Raw genomic sequence first — 26,241 nt, 5'->3', positions numbered from 1 at the left:
CCAATTTCAGCCTAGTTGGGCACAAAGGTGGAAATCTGAGATAAAAGTAACTTCAGTAAGCAGCCTGATCCAGGAAAACTCTCTATTTGTATGTTCGACAAAGGAAAAAATTCCATAGGTGTTTCATCTCTCCAAAAAACATAAAATTAAACAATAATTAATAGAAAAATTATATTTTCAAAGTAATCTTGTGAATATTTCTCAAAATATATGAGAAACATAAATGTTAAAAATGAAGGAAGGAATTGCAAAATACTGGACAAAGAGAACATGAATGGTATGAATGGTTATTTGGTTTTGTGAGTCGAAGGAAGGAGATATCAGATACAGACATTTGTCCAACTTTAATTCTGCTCACCCATTTATACACTTTAAAACATACACATTAATACAGACATGGTTGCCACCTCTGTGATACTGGGATAAAATTAATGATTGAACGTATCAATACAGTCACATATAATTTTATAATTGCTTGCAGTGCTATGATAATATTTGATAAACTGTTCAGGAAAATGTAACAAGGTGTTGGTAGGCAATGTGAAATATTAAGTTTAATAAACATAGTAGTGAAAAGATGGACAGCACATAGGAGCGAAGAGTGCAATAAATAAATTATCATTAATATGTTGTTAACTGGAGTTGTTTACAGGCCTGTTGCTTGAGACAGCTGCACACTTAGCACGTGGATGCTACTGCAGCCTGGAACAGTTTTCTGGTTTACATTTGTTCCTTTGTAATTTTAAACATTCTTGCATCTTTCGAAACAGGAAGTTTTTATGTCCTGTAGACTTTCAGTAAGGAAATAGATTGAAATTAATTTTGAGGAAATTACTGTTTATGTGTAGCATTTATTAAAGGGCTTTGTTTTGCGTTTTGCTTCTTTTCTTGTTGTTTTATAAGATTGTAGTCAGGTCAAGTAGGAAAAAAATAGGTTGTTTGTAAGGGGCCATCGTGGAAACAACTATAACAGTAATTATTAAAAATTGTTAATATGTTTTTGTTATGACAATTGATCTCTCTATATACAGGTTCCTAAATAGGGCTCTAACTTGCCATGGTTCTATTTGAGTAGCATTTTGTGAGTATCTTAGTGTTTTGCAAGTAACTTCAATGGTTTCAGATAAAACCCAGGGATTTACATGGGGTATCCAAATGGCAAATCCTGTAGGCAGCCTTTGAGGCATCCCCATCTCCTTGGAAATGGTGAGGAGCTCTGGTATGTGCACAGAGAGAGGCTGAAGTGTGCACCACTCTTCTCAGGCCTCAGCATCTATTTTAGAAAGCTTTGCACAGATAGATAATGCAGATTTCTATGTAATAAACTATTTTTTTCCAGTGCTTTGTTATTCTATTTAGCATTTAAAAGAAGGCTGGCTCTTCCACAGGACATACTAATTTGAGTTGTTGTGTTTTCTCTGTGCCCCATCTATTTTTTTTCATTTTTAAATTACATGGTTATTATCTGTGAAAATTATCAGCAGTGGAATAACTGATAACAAAATGCTGTCCTTGGGCTCCAGAGCTAATAGTCAAATGAGATAACCAGGGAGCAAGAAGTTAAATCTGTGACTGGTGTTGCACCTGTCTGCAGATTCAGACGGTGTAACATCATCTGCTCTCCACTCCTGTGGGGAGGATGCTGCTGTTGCTGGTCAGCTACAAACTAAAAGCTGGGAAAAGGCATGACTGGAAGAGGAGAGATGTAAACTTGCACTGAAGACTAAGTCAGGCTTATAGCCTGTAGGTTTTTAATGTGCTTTCTTGCAAAAGGGAAGACATATTTTAAAAACAAAACAAAAAACAAACAGAAAAATCCCAGAAGAAAAGCCGAACCCCAACAAACAAGCTTACAAAGGGTGAATCTCCCTGTAAGGATCTATCTAATCAAAAAAATAAGTTTATGTAGGGTGCAAGTTCAGGGTTTATTGTAACATAAATGTAGTGGTTTTTTCTGTCTGGAACTAAGTATGCTCATGTCACTGTATAGGAAGACTCCTATATAAAGGAACAAGGGAACAGAATCAAGGCTGAATAAGCTCAATTAACATTAATATTTTATGTAATTGGGTAACGGAAATTTAATCTTTCTAACAACGTGTCACCCGACCAGACACGCAGCACAGTCCCTGCACCCAGCAGGAGGAGGTGGGTGGGAAGCTGTTCTGATACTCACATACATTTTGCCATTGAGTACAAATCCAAATCGCCAACTTAAAACTCCCAGGATAATGTTAAATGGCACGACAGGAAGGGATTGCTCCAGGCTGTGTCATGGTGGGAACGTTTGGAGCTGGGACAGGGACAGGTACAGCCATGTACAGGAGAGAGGCAGCGTGCAGAGTACGGCTGTGAGTATCTCAGTAACTGGAGTCCAGTGCTGCTCTGCAGCCTTTCAAGGTTGGGAACTGCAAACAGTCAAGCCCTGGTTGGGCTGGGGCCAAAAAGTGTCATTTTAAAGGAATTGGTGTTGTTACTGTTAATGAAATGACACCCGCACACATGAATCTGCAGGCAAACCAACAAAATAAATAAATACAGTGCAGAACTTCCTTGCAGAGGGTTTTTCTCGCCGCGTTAGCTGGAGTGGAAATGCTGCTGGAGTGTTGCTGTACGGGGTTGGCAAATATTTTTCTAAGTTTGGACTGGGAGCTTTCTTGCAAGCCGCCCACTCTCCTGGCTGGATCGGGTGGGCTGGAGCCAGCTGGCACCAGCCCAGGGAACCGGTGCACCAGGTCAAGCAGGAGATGCTGGGATCCAGCAGAGGTTGGAGCACATTGTTCAGCTCCTCTCCCCTTCTGCTTATTCTGCTCCTAGAACAGAACCTCCCTTTTTTGGGTGGTCAGCACACCAGGCTTGCAGCAGTCCCAGCCACACTGAGCTTGGCCTGTGTTGGTGGGGGGGTTTGCTGCTCTTTTAGCTGTCTGGTTTAGCTGCTATCTAAATGTGAACCTAAGTTTAGGCAACTGAGTGATGCTGTTGAGTTGATAAAATTGTTCACATGCCTGGAAATTTAGGACACTTTCAAGTACCTTGTTGAACCAGAGACGGCCTACCTTGCATCCTGGACTTTTGGAGAGTAGGTTTTTTTTTCTTCTAAAGTTTCCTTTGTACAGTTGCTTTTCCAAAAATAGGTTTATTTAGGGAAGTAGGAATATAAATTGAGTAGAGGATACCAGGCATTATTTTATTAAGTATTCTATAAAGGAAGGTTGATTCATCAGTTTCTAGATCTTACTTACGACATTTGCCTAGGATATTTGATTTTTCTATTACCAGTAAGGAAACCAGAAGCTTCTTTCTTCAGAAAAGGCAATGAACACTTCCTTATTACTCATGAAGTGTAATGTATGCTTTAACAAGCAAAACAGCTACTATCTGCCCAAAACACATCTATTCATTGTGCAATCAGCAGTTTCATATGTAAAATTAATACTTAAATGGTGACAGACGTATTAAGTATGTAACTTTTATTATTTAAATGACCTGAATTTATTTGGAACAGTCACATTTTTCTGGTATATATTTTCATTTTATTTTTAGAATCTACATTTTTAAGACGTCCAGCAATTCAGCTATCTGCAGTTACACACATATTAGCTACTGTTTCATTTATTCCTCTATAATCCAGTATTACTAAATTCTGTGGAATAAGGAACTAATCCTATTCATTAAAATCAATAGATGCAGTACTGTTCTGCATGTGTGTGGTGTGGTGCTTTCTGTGCTTTTTTTTTTTTTTTTGTAGGATCTATCCTTCAGCATACAGCAAACTGATACATAAAGGTTCTGATCCTTTGGGCTTTACTCAGGGAAAATATCCACTGATGTCAATGCCTGAATAGGATCAGTCTCTTAAAAGGACAGTTTATTTGAAATTGCTGTAGCTATTATTATTTCCTTCTGGCAAAAAAATAATCTTACTCATCAAAGCCTTAGAAACAACATCAGGAAAGCCAAGTTCAGCAGGTCTTTCAGGCATGAGAGCTGTCAGCCATGGCTGTGTGAAGGCATAGCCTGGTACATCCCAACCACCATTCAGCCATCCCTTTTCTTTCTTGTTGTTATTTATTTATTTATTTATTTATTTGCTCCAACTCTTATTGGCATCTAAAACCACTAATTGCTACCCATTACTGTTTTTGCTAATTTACAGTGGTAACTGTGGCTCTGTTTTCATTAGGAGATGAAAGCCGGGAAATTAAAAAACAAATTACAGGGATGAGAAGATTACTGAATGACAGCACTGGAAGAATCTATCAACGAGTTGGCAAAGAAGGAGAAAAACTGAAGGAGGAGCCCCAAGATTTAGACTTAGCCTGGGCCCAGCGCCTGAATCCCCCTGCGGAGTCCCAGGCGAGCCTTCATCCGTCCCAGAGCGGAGCATGGAATGAGTTATCACCCCAGGCCAGCCATTTTTCAGGGCAATACGGAACTCGGTCCAAAACATTCCAAAATCAGGCTCGAACTGTGGCATCCAATGGTATGACCTGTTAGACACTGAGAATGGTGCCTTTTTTTTCCCCCCTCCTTGTTCTCTGCTAAATATCTGCCTTTGTTGTGATGATTTGTTGTACCACTGCACTGAAAGCAGTTACAGTTCAGAGTCTACAAAATGAGCACATAGTTATCACTTCAGAAAGGTGTGAAAGTGGGCACTGTACATTCTGCTACCATCTGTCTTAGCCTTTAAAATGGTGTTAGGATAGAATTACTCAATGCCTTTACAAGCTTAATTTCTATACAGTACTTACTAAAACAGCTTTTGTCATTGTTATTAAATTCATGGCTAATTAAATGTCAACCTCTACCACTCCTCTTTGCTGTGAGTAATGTAGCACTGTTGTGACACCGCTTGTGGAGCAGGATTCTACTGCCTTTCATAAGGGGATGGCATCAGCCTTATAACAGTTCAGGCCACTGAACTGCAGGTACAAAAATTCCATCACAGCCTTAGGCTTTTATTCCAATGAGACTATTGGAGAAAAGAGATGATGGATTCTACCTATGAACGGCATGTTCTAGAGTGTGGCCAATCTAGTATTGGCAGAGAATTCTGCCCTGAAGTAGATGGCAGTGTGCCTTTAAAATTTTTCCTATGCCTTTTTCTTAGTAAGTCCCAGAGAATGGAAGTTTTGTTGCCAGATTAAAAAACTCTGCTATCAAAACCCCACCATAACAATCTTCTAAATATGGAAGGACCCAAAATTCATCACACATCTCCTTCTTTGTCCTCAGAGGCCCTGGGCACTGGCAGGGACAGTTCTCTGCATGCACAGAAGTGCCCAAGCCTGCATAGATTAGGTGCCTTGTTCCCAAATCCAGAAAGTAGGTGGAGCAGCACCTCTATCCCCTCAGGGGCCTGATTCAGCATGTGAGCTAAAATGCGTTGACAGGATTTGGCCCCATATGCAAGAAAATGTCAGCTTTGATTTTTTTGTATGTGGAGGCAGGATTCAGTTGACTTATGATCTCCTACAGGTTTGAAGTGGTCTATGGGACCTGGAAGGGTCAGGTTGGGCAACCTCTTGGGCTGTACAGGAGAAATGCCTAGGCTCCCAGCCCTTGGGGGAGCACCCCGGGAGGCACCTCCCTTTGCAGCTGTCCTGCTGCTGAAAGGAATGCAATCTTTTGGGTTATTACATAAAGGAGGGTGTGGGCCCTCTCCTCTGGCTGCCTTTGAAAAGACAATCTGCATAGCAGTTGGGTTTGAGGTGTCTGCCTCTGATGGGGTGTTGTGATCCTGGCTGCTGCTTGTGCTCCAAAGCCTGGTCTCTAAGGAAGAAAAACTTCTGATGCATTTCTGAGCAGCGAGTAAGCCCTGAAACTACTCCTCACCCAGGGCACAGCTCTTCTGGGCATTTTAACAGCCTGATTCCCAACCCCATCCCTTGCATTGAGAGCCTGAGCATCAAACTCAGTATTTTAGATGTTATTCAGAGGATGGACAAAGTTCTTAAAAGCTGGGTGTAGAAATGCTGAACAGTACTTGAAGGGAGAGATTACTCCCTCCTTGGTACTTACTGTGGTGTTTAAGTCACCAGAACAAAACTGCCAGACATAATGTTATTACCTGGGGCTGTCAGGCTTAGGTCATCACTGGGGAGATGTTCAGGCATCTCTAGTAGGTGATCTGAGTTCAGAAACTCTTTCTATCCACTGTGGATGGATACTCTATAAAAAATGAAGATGGGTGTTGTAGGCCATCTGAATTGCTCAAATTTGAATGTAATAGACACATCAAGTCCATCTCAGTGGTATACTTATCTACAGACAGGGTAAGGTGGTTCAAGGAGAGGCTGGAATGAATGTTTAATAGGTGCTGGTATAGAAAACATTCACGAGAAAGCTATTGACAGTGATGCCTGGAGAGGATACTAGGACAGAAGTGAGACAGAGTAAGAGAAATCAAGTAGGTATTTACTAAAAAGGCCTTCAAAAGATACACCGTGGGCAGTACAAGAGCCTGGCTGAGGCTACACCCAAGGTGGACAATGGATCATGAGTTTTTCACACTTTCATAAGTTTGGTTCATTTACATATTGGGGTTAATTGTCCAATCACAGCTTCAGGTAATGAAATTACATTCTCCCAGTTTTGCTCCCCCCAGTTTGCTTTTGTTCATACTTTTTGGGGGCTGGAGCTGTGAAAGGATTGTTTTGCCTTACTGACCTGTGAAAAGAACTTTCTAACACTCTATATGAATTTCAGAGTTATATACTAATGCAGTACAGAACCTGAAAAATGTGAGAGCTAAAACTTAAGGCATCAACAAAAATAAAAGAGGAACAGGGCAAACCTAGACATTGCTGCAAAAGAAGGAAGAGTAGGAACATACATTAAAACCAAAGGGATTTATTCCAAACCAGATTTGAGGTGGTGGTTCCACAAGTCAGGGTGTTAGGTAGACATCTGTGAGCCACTGTTTTTAGTGGAAGCCACCTGGGACTACAAACAATGAGCACCATGTCTGTCCTGTTATAGACAGTAAACTCACACTTGAGTTTCATTTCTTGTGTTCTGTACCAAATCCAGCAAAAGCTGAATTGCTTTTGGGTTGCATCAAGATCATTTTCACTGGGTAGTTCTTGCATGCTTATAAACTGGTAACAATGTTAGTTACAGTGAGTGAATTCCCTCTTAGCAGATCCAGCTGGAAAAAACACTGTCCTGGGCTACTTACTGCTCAAATGGGGGAAGCAGCTCGTGTACTTGTGTCATCTCCTTCTCTCAGTCACACAGGCAGGTATCAAATTTGCCTGCTGGCCAGCTTCCAAAAGAGAGGGAGATGGCTCTTTAAAGACTCCTTCATAAAAATAAAAAGTCTGATCTCCTTTTAAAATTAAAAATTGATTTATAACAGTTGAAAAGGGTTGCTTTTGTCCTCTAAAAATGATAAAGATAGTGCTTAGAACAATGACTGAGAACACTCTACTAGATATTTCTTACAACACAATAACTGATCAGAGGAGGGAGGATAGAAAGAAAATAAAAAACCCTCATGAATATGTAAGGAGTTAGTAGAACCCTGCTTTGATTTAAAATATTGGTGGTCTCTTTTCCCATTCCTAGTACCTATGGTAGATTTACATGGGTAATTTCTATCAATGCTAATGGGGATTATAAAGTAAATCCCCTATGCCTCAATGGGAAAATAGACCCTGTGGTTTTCCATCAGGAGCCTGTGTGCCTGTGTGTTTTCATTAGGAACATGTTACATTGCAACAGGAAAGATGCACAGGTATTTACTGGTACAATTCGCTCAAGTTTTCGTGTGCAATTCACCACGATGTAGAGCCTTTGTTAAGAAGGAAACAAAAGCCACCTACCCTGTTTCCCCCCAGAGTCTTTCAGATGTCATTTCTAGAAGAAAACACTTCCAGAAGCCCTCTAGAATATTGAATTCTGATCAAGAGAAAGGACAGGCTTCATCCCAAGGATCTTTTAGTCTAAAACAGCTGAGAAAGGACTGAGGGAAGGATGGTCTTACTTTGTATTAGTCTGTTAATGAAACTCTTCTAAATTCTGGGGCTCCCACTGTCTTACTGAAAGGTAAAGTTATGCTGGTGCTGAATTATAAGTTGTCTTGAAATTCATCTACTTAAAACATGTAGGTGAAGGGTATTGGTGGAGCCAAGTTGAGGGATTCTGATTAATCTGCTGCAAAGCTAAAGATAACATTTTTTTTTACTCTGTACCTGTAACAATGGGCTAAACATTTTATGAACCATTGAAAAGGTAAAATCCCATCCATGCCCCAAGGAACTTCCAATGAATAGGCTGTGTACAAAGGAAGGGTGAGATCAAACTAGGCAGAGTCCTGCTGAGTCAGAAACCTTTTTGTTTGATTTTGAGATTCTCAGCCTGTTTTCCAAATAACTTTTTAGTATAAAAATCATTTTATTTGCAACTGAAACCTTTGAGAGATAAAGCCAGTGGTTCTATTGCATTTGCACTTGCTAGATTTGTAGGGATTTTGTTAACTACTCCATTTATCTTAATACAGTTTTAACAGATTTTATTCATGTATGAATTTTAAAATACCATATTTTAAAATACCAAAATTTGTAATTGCAGTAGTGTGGAGTATCTAAATATCTGAGGAAAAGAGGAGTGTGACACCCAGAAGATGTCAGCTGTCTTTAAGTGATGCATTAGTTTAGTTTTACAAGTAGCTCACCTTTGGAGTGTGGCCATGAGTTTGCTCAAGTCTGGTAGATGTTGCTTCAGGTCTGAAGGACTCTATGGAAGGAGGCAGAGAACAAGTGCCTGGTGGTGGCCAGATTTTCAGTTATTTCAAATGAGGATTGAAGTCAGGGGATCTGTGTGGGTCTGACATCAGGGATCTCTGATGAAGGAACACAACCCAAACCTGAAAAGGTATTAATAACCTGGTTTGGCCTCAGAGGAAAGCAGAAGTAATAACAAAAAACGTGGTGATTTGTAAGTGGAGATTAAATGAATTGCTTATGTTCACTTTAGCTAGGTAATGATTAAAGGGCACTGGTAAGTGTCAGGCTACAGAAGGAAAAGGGAAATACACTGGCTGAAGTCCACGTGTGACACCAAATGAGGTTGTTAGGTGCATTTGTACCTATCTTCTTGAAATGGTCATCCCTCCTCCTGCAGTCTTGAGCAGTAAAATAGCCATCAGTTTAAATGACTGTAAGGACATTTGGAAAGGAAGGGAGGTGCCCATCTAGCCTCAGCTTCAACCAGATACTGTTAGGTGTTTTGTTGAAATTTGAAATTTTTTTGAATTTTTTGCAGCTAGGGATAGCTGTCATGGGATAGAGCTGTCTTAAGCTAAAGTGCAGGATACAACTATCCTGCAAAGTTTGAAATCCCTCAGCTGTTACAGGCTGTTCTAATTCAGAACAAAAAATGGAAAATTTCTGCAAAGGAAAGCACTAATAAAAGCACTGCTGAGGGCTAGAACTAGAACTATGTAAGTTCAGTTAAACACTAATAAGAATTACTATAGAAAAGGAATCTCTTAAACTACTGTATTAATTTTCAAAGGGAAACTCTGGAAAGCCTATCTTGTAGGTCACAGTAGTGGAAAATACCATACAAAACAATCCCACCCTAGCAAACAGAAGAGCAGATTTGAAAGCTTTCATCATCAGTGGTTCTTCTCTGTCCTGTTGTTGGGACTTTTTTTTCTCCAAGTAGGGTATTTTATTTTCATTCTCTCTTCTTCTCATGGTAAAGAATCACCTGTAAGATTCAAGCAGTTTAAAAATTCCTAGACCCTCATTTTATGTACAGTACAAACCTTTATTGCACAGACTGTCTTCATTCTTTGTAAGACTGTTCCAGGAGATGGGCTTTTTTGTGTGTGTGATAAAATAAGTATGTTTGTAATGAGGTTTGGTGCTTTTGTTATTCAAGATGAACCAGCCTGACAATAGAAAGCCCTGCTGTGAGGAGTGCATTATATTCACACTCTGAGCAGTCTTCTCCAGCCCATGTAACATTGCATCCCAACTCAATATAATTGCACATATTAGTAATTGAGTAAAAACTTTCCTGTAAAAAGGAATCATCTTGAAAACTACTTCCTTTCATGCTTTTGATCTGATTTTACAATCTGACATATTGATCATAGTTTCAAACACCTGCCAGTTGTTGTCTGGGTGATTTCGTGCGGCTTACATCTCACCCATTTCATTCCACTCTCTTTCAGGAGAAATTCCAATGGTGAATTCATCAGTTGGACCAAACTGCTGTACGTGTAATTGCCAGTCAACCCTGCAGGCAATTCTTCAAGAGCTCAAGACCATGAGAAAATTGATGCAGCTGCAAGCAGGTACAGTGACCAGTCCTGTGTGTGCATTCCTGTGACAAGCATCAAGTTGAGGATGGCCCAGCTTGTTGCAGGGGTGTTGGATGAGATGGTCTTTGGAGGTCCCTTCCAAACCCAAACTGTTCTATGATACTGTGATCTTCCTGTTGGGGAATGGTCCAGGGGATTAAAGTTTGTGTGGGTATTTCCCACATGAGGGAAGGAACGATGAATCTGACTCTGTGTTCTCAGAAGGCTAATTTATTATTTTATGATACTGTATTATATTAAAAATACTAAACCATACTATACTAAGGAATACAGAAAGGATACTTACAGAATGCTAAAAAGATAATAAAGAAACTTGTGACTCCTTCCAGAGCCTCGACACAGCTTGACCCTGATTGGCCATTGAGTCAAATCAATTCACATGAAACCAGTGAAACAACCACCTGTTGGTAAACAATATCCAAACACATTCCATAGCAGCAAAACACAGGAGAAGCAAATCAGATAATTGTTGTTTTCCTTTTTCTCTGAAGCTTCTCAGCTTCCCAAGACAGAAGGGATTTTTCTGAAAATAGGACTGTGACATGTGGCCACTCAGGAAAACCTGGATTGTTTCCTGCTCTCCTGACATACCAGTCAAAGTCAAATTTTCACACGTTTCTTGGAAATGAAACTTCTGCTTTTCAGATTGTTACCTGAAACGTGGGATTTTATCTTGTAGCCTTTTAAGGCTAAATTGAAAATAAAATTAAATTAATGTGATCAGATACGTAATGAGAGCTGAGTGGGCAGGTCAATATGCCATAACCATGTGCAGTTTGTTTTCACAGTGTATTGATTCAGGGGTGCCAAATGCAACCTCACCTGTGTTCTGCTTACCAGTTCACTAATCTTAGGGGTAAGAAAACTAAAATTTGGAGGTAGCTGAAAGTTACCAATTAGTTCCTCATTCAAACCTCTTTTAGCTCAGTGGTAGTCTCAGCTGAGCTAGCTGCTGCATGTTGTTGCCTGCACCCTTCTGTGCTGTGAAGTAGCAGCTTTCAGTATACCAGCAATAATTTGTTCACTGGGGGAAATTACTGAGTCTAGTTTTCTCCTAGGTTGGGAGCTGAAACAGAGCAGTGCAGAGCCAGAGGAGTAGTTGAGCCAGCAGGATAATGAGAACGTGGTAGGTAGAGTTGTCATAGGCTGATGTGAAGCTGTAGGCTCTGTGCTGCCTAAAAATTAGTGTTAATACTAATGAGGAGATAGAGATGTTGGAGATTTTGTCAGCTGACTTGCCCATCCAGCATGAGTGATGGGGACTGGAGCCATGGAAGCTTCTCTTGTGGAGAGGCTGGATAAGACCTCTGTAAGAAAAGGGAGTGTTGAGTAATTAACTGAAATATGGGTGGAGTGAAGGGCTGACTAAACTCCTTGTCTCCACGGTGTATAATGTTTGAGTGAGTGATGGGAACGACCAGACAGGTTTTGTAATATCAGTTGACACACATAAAAATGCTTTTCTAGAAGTCATCAGTTTACAAAGAAGAACACAAAAGCCCAGTTTTACAATTTTTGCTGGTACATGGGATTTTTTTATGCAATCACACCAATTTATTTCATTGAAATCACATGGGTGATTGAAAAATGGCTTGTGAGTGAGAGTTAGAAAACTGGGGTCTATGCCAAAAGAGCTGACTCCTCAGTAGCAGAACATTTCTTATTTATTATGTATCTACAGAGTAAGTACCTTTGTTAATTCGTGAATCTTTTGATTCACTTGGAATACTTAATATTTTCTGAAATTACAGTTTTGCAGAGAAAGAAATCATTTGGCATTTTTGTTGCTAAAAGAAAAAAAAACTAAAATTCAAACCTGTAAGTGAAAGTGTAATGACTAATTTTAGTATTCAAACACCCTACTGTCTTAATTATAAACTACACATCACAGTCTTGTAAATCCTTGCCAGAAATGAAATATTCCAGAAATATTTAATAAACAATAGTCTGAGGTTTGTTTTCTTCCTGAAGCTTTGTAGATGAGGACTTTTTGTAGCCTGCTCATCTTAATGAGTTTGATCTGCATGTAGAACACTTCTGGCTTTTTCTTTGTTTGTTTTGACCTTGATCTTAGTGATTTATCCACAGACATAATGGTATCTTGATAGCATCCTTCTTGGGGGGGCTTGTTTGTATTGGTACAGGTTCAGGGTTTGTGCCTTAATTTATATAAATGATTGTGGATACCGGAAAATGCAAAATATTGATAAATGTAAAATATGGTTTCTTATATTTCAGAGGTAATACATGTCAGCTTTTGTGTATGAGCAAAACAAACTGATGGAACTTTGGGTTACTTCTTCTCCCTCAGAAATTAAACTATTGAATAGTGTTTTCACTCATTCTTGACATAATAGTACTTGAAATGTTCTTGCTGAGCTAATTAACTTGGAGACCACTGTCATAAAAATAACTGTAATTGCATTAGCACTTGTATTATCTTACTTTATCAGGAAGAGATCCTCAAAGAGTGAGATTCTCAGTCACTTAGAGGGCGCACAAATTAATCATCACTTAAGTGCTTCATGTCACCAGCCATCCAGTGGGCACTAGGCAAAAGAACTGTATATTCCTAATTTCCTTAAAATACTGTTCATCAGCATGGCTTGAAAAGCCTCACCACAGAGCTCACTGTCATTATCCCCATTGTACAGATTGGAAAATTATGCAAAGGTGATAAAACTTATTTGTTTCCCATGCACCAGCAGCCCTGAAAATCACATCACTTATCTAGAAAATAAGTTCAGTGAGTCAGTAGTTTAATGGTGCATCTGTGTGGATATTCATGGGCTTTTGTCTGTAAAATTAATGCATTAATTTCTTTCATTCAGTTGGGACTCAAAACAGACAGCAGCCTCCTGTTCCTTTGATTTGTGCACAGAAGTCAACAATATCAAGAAAGAGAAATAAAAAGAGAAAACTGCCCCTCAAAGTTGTTGAAGCAGTTTCCACAAATAAGAAACCCAGCTCTCCAGAGAACGAGAAGAGACTGACAGCAAACACAGAACAACCAAGTCTGCAAGCAATTGAACCCCCCCTGAAGCCAGAGACCCCTGTTTCAGGGTTTGGAATTATCCTTGAATCAACTTCATCAGATGTAAGTTAAAATTTTAATATGCAGGGTCGCAAGATTTTGAAATACTGACTCATTCAGGAGAATCAGTACTCAAGTGATATTGATGCATGTTCCCACTTTTTGTTAGAATGAACAAGCAAATCTTGGGTAGGAGTGAATGGAGATGTTAGGGTTCGATGTGTGGTGTGCTCATTATGAGATTTTGGGTCTTTTTTTTCAACTTTCACAAAGGTGAAGTTTTTGCTTGAGTTCAAGGCTCCTGTTCTTTGAGCTTTCAGTGGAAACTTGTTCTTCATCTCTCCCAATGCCAAGAGCCACGGTTGAGATGAGGAGCCATGAAAAGTGCAAGGTGTGTAAAGCATTCACAGCCCCATCATTGCTGATGAGCCCATGTAGTCCACACATGGGTCCTTATCCTGCCAAGGAGTATTTAGGTGCTTTCCTGCTTTTCTGGTCCCCCTGACTTTGGGGGACTCCTCATCTCTAGAAAAATTCATATTGAGTCTTTGCTGAATTGGGTCATTTGGTCTTGATTGCTCTGTGTGCTGGAGTAGGGCCTCAGCACTGTTGATGATGTTAGTGTGACTAAAACGGCCAAAATTTGCCACTCTAAGAATATGCACTTTTCCCATAAAAAATTGCAGTAAGCATGTTTTCTTGATTCATGTACACACTGATAGAAATTCCATGTCTCTGGTGGATAATTGGCTTTGTTTAATGTCCAAATTGATGTCATCCAAACCAGTTCACCGACGAGTAAACTGTTCATTAATTCCTCTAATATATTTTTAATTTTGAGCAGGCTCTTTCCAATTTCCTAAGTACTATGAGCTAGAAAAACATAATTAAATTCCGTATCAATAAGCGTAAATGAAAACAATGCAACAGATAATATTCTATCCTTCTGGAAGAGGGAACTAATAATAAAAAAGAGCAGTCAGGATAATTCAGTTACAGAGATGCAAGCCACACCACTAATTAGGTTGCAGTCTCATGCCACAGAGTCAGTGTAGTGATACAGAGTAACTAGTTTGATGCTTTTTTCAGAGGGTTTCCTTTTGTAGTACTGAGCTTCATAATGTTTGAGGTAAAGGTTTGGGGAGGACTGGTAATTTATCTCCAGTATGCAATTTGTGCTTATAATTTTTCTTTGCTTGTGGCACTCTTGTCAGCTTGAAACACGGTTTTGAAAACAGTTCTGTGCTTGCAATGGAATTTAATTTGGCTTTATGAATGTGTTTCATCGCTGGACACGATTCTTTGTAGTTGCCAGTTTGACCTAAGGAAAAAAAGAGAAAACATTTGGCTCGTAAATCAGGTCTTCATCTGTCCTTCCATGCTTGAGCCTTTGCTTGCCACAACAGTTTTTTGACTAAATTTACGGAGCCAGAACCCCATGACACACAAATTGATTTTGTTTTGTCTGTGGAAAGAAAACATTTGAGTTCTGAAAACAGATATATTTAATGCAAAAATAAAATGTGACCTTAAATATTTTGAGAAGACTTAAGAAAGTCACTTCTTTGAGAATGAATGGCAGCATTATCTTTTTCTACTTTTTCATAAGCATCTCTGCTGTGGTCACAACCAGCATGTCTGTGTGCCTGAAAAAACCTGAAAGACATTTTACAAAGCACCATAAATGAATGTTCCCTTGAGAATATTCCACAGGTTGTCTGTAGTGTGTGCTGTGTCATACATCACTACTGCTGCCACTGCTATTTTGCCAACATTTATTGAACTTAAAGAAGAATCCAAATTTAATGGCTGTAAAATCAGGGATGCCAAAACCAGTGCAGTTAGTCCAGACTTGCTGAGATGAAATACTGCTACATACAGAGGTGGAAAATGTCTCAGTGAGACAAGCCCTCAATCTGGACCATGGATCAGAGAACCTGCTTTATAAATGCAATTATCTGATTACAACTCCTAGTTGAACTTGTGTTGTTTTACAGTTGTAATATTTCATTTATATCCTAATAATTTTTAATCTCCACATTACAACCTACTAAAATATCTAGGATTAAATCTAATTCATTGTTAATTTTAGCACAGCAAAAGCCTTTAGCATTCAGGTCTTCTTTATTTTGTTGTTCACAAATAGTTTACCCTCCAGTTCCTCTTTGCCATGATCATTATCTATTAATAAGTGCTTTTTCTTTGAGAAATTACATTCAGAGTGATCATGAAGTTCAAATGGTTACTGATTGTCTTTGATTAAGAATAGCTAACTAGTGAAGAAAAGCAAGAATAAATCATAGTTTTGCCTCCAAACCGTTTCACTGATAAACAAATTGATTGCTATATTAAGAATAAAACAATCAAAACTAAAATAATACTGACTCCTCCACAGTGGTACAATGGTAAGGTTTGAAATGTATTTTACAGCTGTATTGCAGGGTGGTTGGTGCACCTGCCAAAGTGTAATGCAGGTGTTCTAAGGTAAGACCAGGGAAGAGAAGGGAGAGGAGAGGAGAGAGAAGAGATAGACTCACTTGATTTTTCAATACAAATAGAGAAGATAATAGCAGGGCCTCATGATCCTTCTGGCTTTTTGGGTTTTAAGTAAGAGGTTCAGAAAAGGTACCACAGGAACAACTGGCTTTTGGTGAGGGTACCAGCAGCAGCTAGGCCAGCAGGACCAAGGCAGTGACTGTCCCTCTGTACTCAGCAGTGGTGAGGCCTCACCTCAAATCCTGGTGTAATCCTGGTGTCAGTTTTGGGCTCCTCACAACAGAGACACTGAGGGTCTGGAGCATGTCCAGAGAAGAGCAATGGAGCTGGGATATTTATCCTGGAGAAAAGGACACTCAGGGATGACCTTATCACTTTCTGCAACTCCCTGAGAGGAGGGTATAGCCAGGTGGGTGTCCATCTCTTCTCCCAACTAACAAGTGATATGAGGAGATGGCCTCAAGTTGCACCTCAGAAGGTTTACTTTGGATATTGGGAAAAATTTCTTCTCCAAAATGGTTGTCAAGCACTGGAACAGGGTGCCTGGGGAAGTGGTGGCAGTCACCATCCCTGGAGGCATTTAAAAGATATGTAAATGTGACACTTGGGGACATGGTTAAGTGGTGGGTTAATGGCTGGACTTAATAATCTTTAAGGCTTTTTCCAATCTAAATTTTTCTGTGTTTCTATAATTTCTCTGCCCTGGGTGTCTGGATCATTGAGGTCATCTTAGATGGCTATCACAAGACCAAAGAAACAGAATAGGGCAGGTGTCCTTCATCACCATATCAGCTGCGTTCTGGTTTTTGATTTACATGAAGTAGAATTTTTCTCAAGTTGTAAACTTGGCCCACATTTATTTACTCTTGAAAATCTTTTCTGTCATCAGAAGTTTAGAAGTAACATATTAAACCCACCTACACTGGAATACTGTCAAATGTCAGTAACTGACTGTTTTGCTGGATCCAGCATTTTCAAAGTTCTTGAGACAAAAATCCAAATTTTCATCCAGAACAAGCTGAGGAACTACATGCTTCTTAGAATTTTGTTGTTGTTGTTGCTCTCTTCATATTTTAAGATTCTTCATCCTGACTACCTAAATCATTGTAATCTTCAGTTTTATTGCTCAGTACATATCCATATCCCATGACAGTACATGCTTTGGATATACTCTACTTGCTGCAACATTCTCCATGCTGCTTTTTAGAAATCCATGGGAAAAGAATTACACAGCCAAATTGTTCTGAGATTGGCAGCCCTTCTTCTGTCTAGACTCAAGATGTTTGCAGGTGATATGATGGGAGACGGCATTTGCTCTTGCTCTGTAAACTTCTCTGAAAATGCATCAGCATTGCTGAATATATTTCATGTAGGGGGAAAAAGGGGCAAGTACTTAGGAGCAAGGCTGTAATATTGGCTTATTTCCTCACATCATGATCACTGATTCTTTTACCTCCTTGCCAACTTCTAAACAGTATTATCAAAATTTTAGTTTATTCCCAATGTGTGTTCTAGATATGTGATTATTCTGTGAAGAAGTCTTACCATAAGCATTGTATGGTACTCACAGAAAAAAATTCTGCAAATGGTGTTCATGTAATTTCTGATATGTACAGACAGGGGCAGCAAAAAGACTCTTGGTAAGGGGACTTCCTCAAAGGCCTTTGTCTATTTTGGCCCTCAGTGTACTTGAGAGAAAACTCTTGTGAAATACAGCATGATTTTCTTTTCTCTTCTTCCCTTCCATTTCACCTTGGCAGTCACTTAAATCCCTGTGATTCACCATTGAGGGTTTTTGTACTGAAATAAACTGCCTAACATCATCCTCTTCTAAACATGCATTTTGGGACTATGGAAAGGAGGGACAAATGGATGCCCAGCAAGTGCTGGCTCCAGGGGCAACCTCGAACTCATCATCTGCCTATACTCATGTGGGCCATATCTTCCCTCTTGGGAAGCCACACGGATTGGGCCAGTATCCCTGCATTTGTGCTTCCTGGAAGTGCCTGGCTGCCCCACAGCACACTCGTTCACAGCATTTGGCAGTGAAACAAGTCCATTAAATGGTTAGATAAATGTTCAAAAAGCATCACTTTGGAGTGCTGCTCTGCCATGATCCTGTGCTTTGTCATTATTACCCAACATTGAAAGGTATCTCCTGCCTTTTTGTTAGCTGTATGCCTAGAAATGATGTCAGTAGTTGTTAACTTTTACAGACATTAGACAAGGAGTGTGATTGTTTGATTTGCCTTTTAAGGTGCTTATTCACTGATGGAGTTTGATTTCAATGAATTAGGCTGCTGTGGTCCTGAATAGCTGGGAAAAGATTCATGGTTTGATGAAGTGATTGTAAAGTCTCGCCAGATGCATGATTGAAGTTAAATAATGTCTTTGAATGCTCGTTTAATTAAAACATTTGTATTCTTTTGGTAGCCAGAAGTGCAACTTGCAGAAGGCTTTGATGTCTTCATGCCAAAATCACAGCTGGACTCTATACTATCAAACTACACTCGCTCAGGAAGTCTGCTCTTTAGGAAGCTGGTCTGTGCATTTTTTGATGACAAGACTTTGGCTAATTCTTTACCAAATGGCAAAAGGAAAAGAGGGCTCAATGACAACCGGAAAGGACTAGACCAAAATATTGTGGGTGCAATAAAAGGTAAGTTTTCTGCTTTCTTTCTTATGTGTAATTAGAACATATTCTCAGCTAAGGAGAGTGTAAGGGGATTAGAATTTCTGACGTGTGTTAGGTCTATTAAAATATGCAGTCTTATTTTTATTCCCTTTCATTCACTTGTTAAAAATAGCTTCTACGGGGACAGCTTGTGTTAATTTTAAGCCAGTGATCCTGGTTTCTGAAGTCAGGCTCTAAGGTTGGAAACTCAGTGTTCATGCAAGATAATTATTTTTTTCCCCCAGATATCAGAGATGCAAAGAAATCTTGAAAACATAATGACAGTGTAACTGATACACTTCAATCAAGGTTCTGAGTCTTGCACTGTATTTGACTGTGTCTGCTCTGTAAATTTTTCAGTAGTTGCTGGCTGGATTGGGGAGAGATAGAGGAAGATAATACTGGCATGAGATGAGTTTGATGCTCATAAGTACAGTGGTCCTTATCTTGGGGGAGCAAATTTCTTGGTGTGAGCACCTTTTGCTGGTTGATTTTTCCTAGCAGTCACTGCTGTCTAGCTTCCAGAAGAGCACATGTACCTTCAAACTCTGTGATGACAGCTTATAAAGGGCTGGTATTATTAGGCCAGAGCTTCTGAACTGAATTCTATTTTGAAACCTGATATTGTAGGGACAATACCCACATTATCAAAAGACAGGCCAAAAATAAGCTCTAAGAGTGAGCTTATTTTAGAGGCTGTGATTTGTTCTCAGGTACAGATTGCTAACTTAGACACAGGGCAATGAGAAGAGCTTCTGTGAGTCCATTGGCAGCAAAAGGAGGCAGGAAAATCTTCTGCAGGCACCTCTGTGCCAACTTTTGGACTTCTCTCCCCATGAAAGAAGGACATTGACAAACTGGCTTGAGTCCAGTGGAGGGACCACCAAGACTTAGGACTTCACCACTTCCCTGCTGCAGTATCAAATGAGGGCAGGCTGAGAGAACTGGAGAGAGGGTGATTCAGGAGAGGCCCTACTGCTGTTCACAAGTACCTAAATGGGATGATGTGGAGAAGTGGAGTCAGACTCTTCTCAGAGGCACAAGAGGCACTGAACACATGGAAAAGTGCAATTTGATAAGAAGCATTTTCAGCATAAGGGTTGAGCAGTGCAGTAGGGGCTCAGAGGAGCTGCAGGACCTCCATCCCTGGAAATACTCAAAGTGTGACTGGCCACACACAGTTATCTAGTTGGCCATACTTTGAGCAGCAGGCTGGGCATGGGGGCCTTCAGAGGACACTCATCTGTGCAGTTCTGCAGTAAAGTGTATGCTGTGCCTATGTCATAGTCCTAATATGTCTTACAGAGCAGCTGACAGACTTTCTTACAGTTGTGTTTGTATTTAGGTTTAAATCACAAACACTGTTATGTACCTTCTTTTCTTGAGCTCAGTAATCTGCAAAAATCCGTCTGAACTCCCTCTATCTGTATCTCATTGTTTCTTAAAAGCTTTAATAAATAAGTTAAATGAAAGAAAGAGGAGTTCAAAATTACTTCAAAAAAAGCCACTCTAATTTGGACAGCACTTGATAAATGTTTTACAGTAAATGCAACAGGACTACTAAAATAGCAGCTGGTACACACTGCAGAGAGCAGTGTTTCTCAGTAGCTAAGATTGTACTAGTGGAGCAAATTCTGAGGCTTGGCTTAACCTCTTCCCTTGAGTTTAAGAGAAGAAAGGAGGGACTTGTAGTTCCAACAGAAAAGTTTAATCTGTGATGGTACTACTAGGTACCACTGCCATAACAGTGATCTTTATTGGTATTTACAGTATTGCCCAAATGCTAGTGCCTGATCCCTGATAGGGAAGCCTGTCCCTAAATCTGTGATGGAATAAGATGCCAAGGTCTGACGTCCTGTGGGTCTTCACTCAGTCTGGCTCCAATAGCACCCTTCTTCCCTCCAAGGAGCTGGGCTATAGACACTGTGGTTTCATTTATTCCAAGAAATAACTGAGCCAGTATGAAATCTCTACAAGAACAGCATCATGTTGTTTGCATTATTATCATTAGGACATTCTTCTACCACGTGCCCAGATATCCTTTAGTGGCACTTTTAGTCCTTTTCCATGACAGAGATACAAAAGGCTACATTAATGACAAAAATGGGCAGAGAATTTAAAGGAGGGACTGTTTGCTTGAAAATCACTCTTCCTGTCTGAAAACATTTTCACTGCTGTCCTTAAAAGTAATTTAATGCTTCTGCAACAGAATGATTAGCCAGGGAGCAATTCTCTCTTTTGACTTTGGGTATTCAGTGGCACTTGTATCAGTTGCAGTGTTTCTCCTGGGCAGTCAGCTTCTCTTGTGAGTCTTGCACTCAGAACTGGGGGAAAAAAAAAAAAAAAAAAGATGAAAAAATAAAACTAGTCAGAAGCACTTATTTTTCCTTTGGGTTGTTGACTAGAAATTCAGCTAGTAAAATCCTTCCCTGCAGAAATCAGTGAGCTGTGTTCAGATACAAGTGTGATGTGTCCATCAGGGATCCATAGTGGGACCAGTACAGTTTAATATTTTCATCAATGACACAGGCACTGGTTTCTAGGGCACCCTCAGCAAGTTTGCAGATGGCACCAGCCTGAGTGGTGTGGTTGGTGACAGGAGGAAAGGGATGCCATCCAGGACCTTGGCAGGCTGGAGGAGTTGGGTCCATGTGAACCTCCTGATGTTTTACAAGACCGAGTGCAAGGTCCTCCATCTGGGTTGGGGCTGTCCCCAGTATCAGCATAGACTGGTGGATGAAGGGACTGAGAGCAACCCTGCTCTCAGAGATGGACTTGGGGCTACTGTTAGACAAAAATTAGATATGAGCCAGCAATGTCACAGCTCAGAAAGTCAGCTATATCCCAGGTGGCATCACAAGAACTGTGGTCATGATTCTGTGCCTCTGCTCCACTGTGGTGAGACCCCACCTGCAGTGCTGCAGACAGCTCTGGGGTCCCCAGCACAGGAAAGACATGGACCTGTTGGAGCAATTCCAGAGGAGACCACCAGGATGGTCAGAGGGCTGGAGCACCTCTCCTGTGAAGACCAGCTGAGAGATTTGAGGTAGTTCAGCCTGAAGAAGAGAAAGCTCTAGCAGACCTTATTGTGGCCTTTTAATATAATATAAATATATAATAATAATATAAAAGAGGCTTGTAAGAAAGATGAGGATGGATATTTTACCAGAACCTGTAGTGACAGGACAAAAGGGCAGTGGCTTTAAAATGAAAGAGGGTGCATTTAGTTGGACATTAAGAAGCCTTTTCTTTTTGGTGATGATGGTGACTATAGGAACAGTTTGACAGAGAAGCTGTGGGTGCTCCATCCCTGAAAGTGTTTAAGATCAGCTTGGACAGGGCACTGAGCAATCTGATGAAGTGCAAGATGTCCCTACTCATAGCAGTGGGGTTGGACTAGATGGTCTTTAAAGTCCCCTTTGAATTCAAACCAGTCACTATTTCTCTGGCAGAGGGTTTGTTAATACCATACAGCTTGGGTGGACTGGAAAGGGCAGGTCCCAATTCTCCTGCCTCCTTGCTGCTGCATTCCCATTCCTTTTTGTCCATGTTGTTACTTGTCTAACCACACATTGAGCAGTTTTTAAGTAGGAGTTGCAAGTCGTTCATCAGGTGTCCACTGTGTCAGATACCATATGGACTCAGAAGGGAAAGATTATTCCTACCTTCCCAAAGATGATGATTGTTGCAAATCAAACACTGTGAATGTGTGGGGGTGTATTGACTTGAGTGGGCAGCCCTCAGAGTTGGTCTGATGTCCTTGTAGATCAGACTGCACTGCAAGGTGTTGATGATGCCTGCCTCACCATGGTTTTGTGAAGCTGTTAGCGTGGAAGGAGTTTGGAGGGGGAGATTACTTTTGGTTCTCTTATACTTAGCAGGTAGTGCTGCTTCAAAAGTGTGTATAAAAATACTTAAATTCCCATTTTTTTGTTGCACGTTTCCTGATTCCATTAAGTGATACTTATTTTCAAGGGTTACAAATCCCTTGATCTGGGACCAGCTTTCTCACTTTGCTTGCCACTCATAATTGGACATTACTGGGCTCTGAGACCTCTGACCAAGACCAAGTCTACAATAGCAATACTAACAGCAAGAATATTTTTTCTATTTCTGCACTTGTTTATTTTTTTTATTTTTTGCATACCTCTCAGTTGCATGATGAAAATCAATTGCATCAGTTTCACTCCATTTGTAATTCTATATTTTTGGTATAACACTGTTAGGTTTGTTGTAAATATGGATTTAAAGATAATGTTGACTCTCTCTGTACCTTTTTTACAAAACACAAAATTTGACCTGTAGGATATTGTTTTTTTCTCAGTAATAGTGCCTCTTTTTTTAGTAGCTTTATAAAAATTCTATTCCATCTGGTTTGGCAGTATAAAAACTGTGGAGATTTCCACAGTGGTAGGACTTTACTCTTTCACAGCTTTTCCTGCAGCCTTAGGAACCCGACCAAGAGGCCACCAAATGACCAGATCTTCAGCTCTCTACCTGTACCATATGGAAGGCAGCATTAAAAAGTGCCTGCCACATCTGAGACTCAGTTCTAAGTACACTGTTATTTTTCTGTGATCATTTTGTGTGAATCTCATGAAGACATCAGGTGTAGAACATTTCTCTGGGACAGACTTTTAGGCATAGTAATGATGTCATTCCTGTGATATTTATGCAGCCAAGTCACTTCTGAATGGTGAACTTGTGATACACTGAGTTGGGCTTTATTCTCACAATCCTACATTTGGCCATTAAAATTCTGTTTGATAATTGAATAATTTCATATATTTTGATTAACACCCTCTCCCATCTCCTTTTCTCCATTTTTGGTGGCACATGTCAAAAAAGTGGTATCTTTTTATTTCAGTCTTTACAGAAAAGTACTGCACTGCTAACCATGTGGATAAACTTCCTGGTCCTAGGGACTGGGTCCAGATTCTTCAGGATCAAATTAAACTTGCAAGAAGGCGATTAAAAAGAGGCTCAGGTATGTATAAAAATATGAATTACAACATGTGAGTGTAATTAAAAAGGCTTACAGCCTTTATATCCACAGAAGTATTTTTCCTGTTGATTGTAGAGTTGTACTTGTTCATTCTCTGAAAATTAGAACTCTAACACTTTAGCAGGTTTCTGTGGGTTTGGAATGGTAGCAGGTTTAGGAGCTGTCTCTACAGGCGAGTTAAGTTTGAGTGTTTCTCAAATGTTGCCTGCTTTCCTTTAGCATCCAAACTCTTCTTCCCAGAAATTAGCTGATCCATCCAGGGTTGCAGGTAGAAGTTTTTTAATTCTGTGTTATTTAGTCTGACAAGCCACTGACTGTACTGTTAATGCATAACCCAACTGACCTTTCCCTCTAAACTGTATGTGTCTGGAAGAATAGATGAGTCTTCTCACATTCCTTGTGAAAGAATCAGAAAAAAAAGCCCCAAAACAAACCAAAAGAAAACCCAGCCACCCACCCTGGTTGTGCCAGCAAGGCTCTGCAATACGTGGGAGGCAGCTTGCCAGCAGTGACAGGTAATGTAGGCAGGGTTTTGCAGCAAAGCTGCTCAGCTTGGGCTGGGATAACCTGGATGCTTGGGACCAGCCTGCAGCGAGCTCAGTGCTGAGCTTTCACCCTGACAGTGGCTCCTGAGCCCCCAGCTCCAGCCATGAATGTGCAGCCTGGAAATCCCCAGAAGGGTTCTTGGAACAGCAGTGTTACTGATTAAGAGACATGTAATTACCTTATAAGCCATAACTAGTCTCCTTCCCATCTTCATCCCTCCAGTCCTACAAGGGGCTTTCTCCACACGAGGCTTCACTTCCCCTTTCTCAGCCTGCAGTTTCCTTAAGGCTCTCTCAGGGTTGTATTTCTGTCCTGTCTCTCTCTGGGCATATCTGACACTGTTGTCTGAGGCACTTCACTTGTGCCACCTCCTTCAACACAGTCCTTTGTTGTTACTGTATTTAGCTGCCTGCCTTTTCCCCTCTTCCCTTCTGCCCATCACCACAATTAATTAATTAATTAATGCCTGTTAGCATCCATGGGATGGGAAACCTGATGGCTCCGCAGGGGATGCTCACCCTGTGGTCCCTGGTGGTGAGCAAGACCGCAGGAAATGTCCTCTCCAACTCCCTGTCTCACAGGGCCAACCTTTTCTGTCCAAAGCTGCATCTCTGAAACACACACTTAGGCTGGCATCTGAAATCATTCTCCACAACGTTATTAATGCCAGGAGGGAAAAGCATAAGACAGAGGAAAATGAGAAACACCCAGAGACAGAAATAACGCAGGGGGAGGACAAAAGTGCAGATTATTTGGTAGCATAAGCTTCCCAGGGCAGAGAAACAAACCAGCACTGGCCTTAAAAAGGGTTTCTTGTGTGTTGGGGGAGGGAGGACAGAGGGATACAAGATAATCTCGTTAAAGGCAGTGTCAGATTACTGGTGTTGTACAACAGGATTGCTTTCTGCCCCTTCCAAAGCTGCCTTTCGGCCTCCCCAGGACAGGAGGGTGGAAGTGGGATGTCAGGCTACAGTTAGGTGAAGGGTGCAGTGCAGGATGTGGGGATCCTTGGGTTGTCTGCAGAAGATCCCTCAGGAAAGAGGATTGACCTGATTTTGTTTTGATTTTTATTTTCTTTCATCCTTTTTTATTTGCTTTTCTTCTTGCTTCTGCAGGATATTAATTAAAATGACAATGACATTCAGCTTTTGCTTTTCAAATGGGGCCACCTATATCTCTGGTCCTTGCTCAGGATGGGAGAATCTAAGCAGAGGATATTGTATGTAAGCTAGCAAGACTATGAAGGAAAATAAGTGAAGCTGAGTAGTGTGCCAGAATCAGATAGGCTCCCCTGTCTGTGCTGCAGAGGGAAGGTAACTTGTTCACCTGTATGTGGATGCACAGTGAACAGCAGTGTACCTAGCAGCCTCTCGAGTTTATTTGTTGAAAAAAACCCTGCACAATACCTAGATTGGTAGAAAAGCTCTTTTTTGGTGCTGTTTCCTGGCCAATCCCTGAAGTGCCCCAGATTCTCTAATGTGGCCAGAGGCAGACATGCTGTTTTCAGTGTGTCAGGAGTGACTGAACAGCACCACTTGCACCTTTCCAGCCCCTGCCATCTCCTCTGGTGGCTGTAGCTAACCCAACCTCACCTTGCACTGAAGAAAGAAGTTCCCCAGGCCTTTGTGACGGCAAAACAGTAGATGGGAGCAGAGAGGCAGGAGCAGACAGCTGGTTGCAGTAACATCCTCGTGTTGTTGAAATAAGATTGCTGGTACTTTTATGGTACAATTGTGAGCTTCTGATGTGAGGAATCTAGAGCTGACCAGGCAACAGATCCATCTGCTCCGTATTTTGTGTCCAGCATTGGCTGTTAGCTGATGCCTGGGGAGGTCTGTAGGACCAAGGGAAGGATGTTGTGGTGTTTGGTAGGATAGTCTCTCAGCCCTCAGCAGCTTTATCCTGATACAGATCTAGTGATGTTGGAATTATGCACAATTTCTCTATTTATTGTGCAACCATACCAAAAATGTGTGTAACTTGCAGAAACCAAACCAGGAGGGGAGGGCAAACATGGAGGGATACATTCTTCCAGGACTTCATGCTGTAAACCTTGGCTTTTAAGTATTTTAATACTATGGGACTTGCAGCCACTGAGATGTGGGATTCAACACTCTTTTGGCTGAGCTCTTGAGCTCTTCCCATCT

The 26,241-nt window shown here is 40.7% G+C and overlaps 1 protein-coding gene across 8 annotated transcripts in view; it reads left to right on the top strand.

Moving 5' to 3' along the window:
- The window catches only part of BEND7 (BEN domain containing 7), a 48,111-nt gene that overhangs the window by 9,822 nt on the left and 12,048 nt on the right, over positions 1-26,241 (top strand). For 4 of the 8 annotated variants that reach the window (XM_064421795.1, XM_064421790.1, XM_064421789.1 and 1 more), the window contains 5 exons: positions 4,184-4,483; positions 10,190-10,312; positions 13,171-13,436; positions 18,303-18,528; positions 23,411-23,530. In XM_064421795.1, the coding sequence (XP_064277865.1) occupies positions 4,184-4,483; positions 10,190-10,312; positions 13,171-13,436; positions 18,303-18,528; positions 23,411-23,530 (1,035 nt within the window). Of the gene's footprint in view, positions 1-4,183; positions 4,484-10,189; positions 10,313-13,170; positions 13,437-18,302; positions 18,529-18,788; positions 19,994-23,410; positions 23,531-26,241 lie in introns of those variants that run through there. The other 4 variants (XR_010363328.1, XM_064421792.1, XM_064421791.1 and 1 more) reach the window with 4 other exon arrangements.

This window comes from Passer domesticus, chromosome 5 (assembly GCF_036417665.1).
Source record: "Passer domesticus isolate bPasDom1 chromosome 5, bPasDom1.hap1, whole genome shotgun sequence".
Taxonomy (NCBI): domain Eukaryota; kingdom Metazoa; phylum Chordata; class Aves; order Passeriformes; family Passeridae; genus Passer; species Passer domesticus.
The sequence above is the reverse complement of the archived record's forward strand: the minus strand, read 5'-3'. Positions and strand labels throughout refer to the sequence as shown.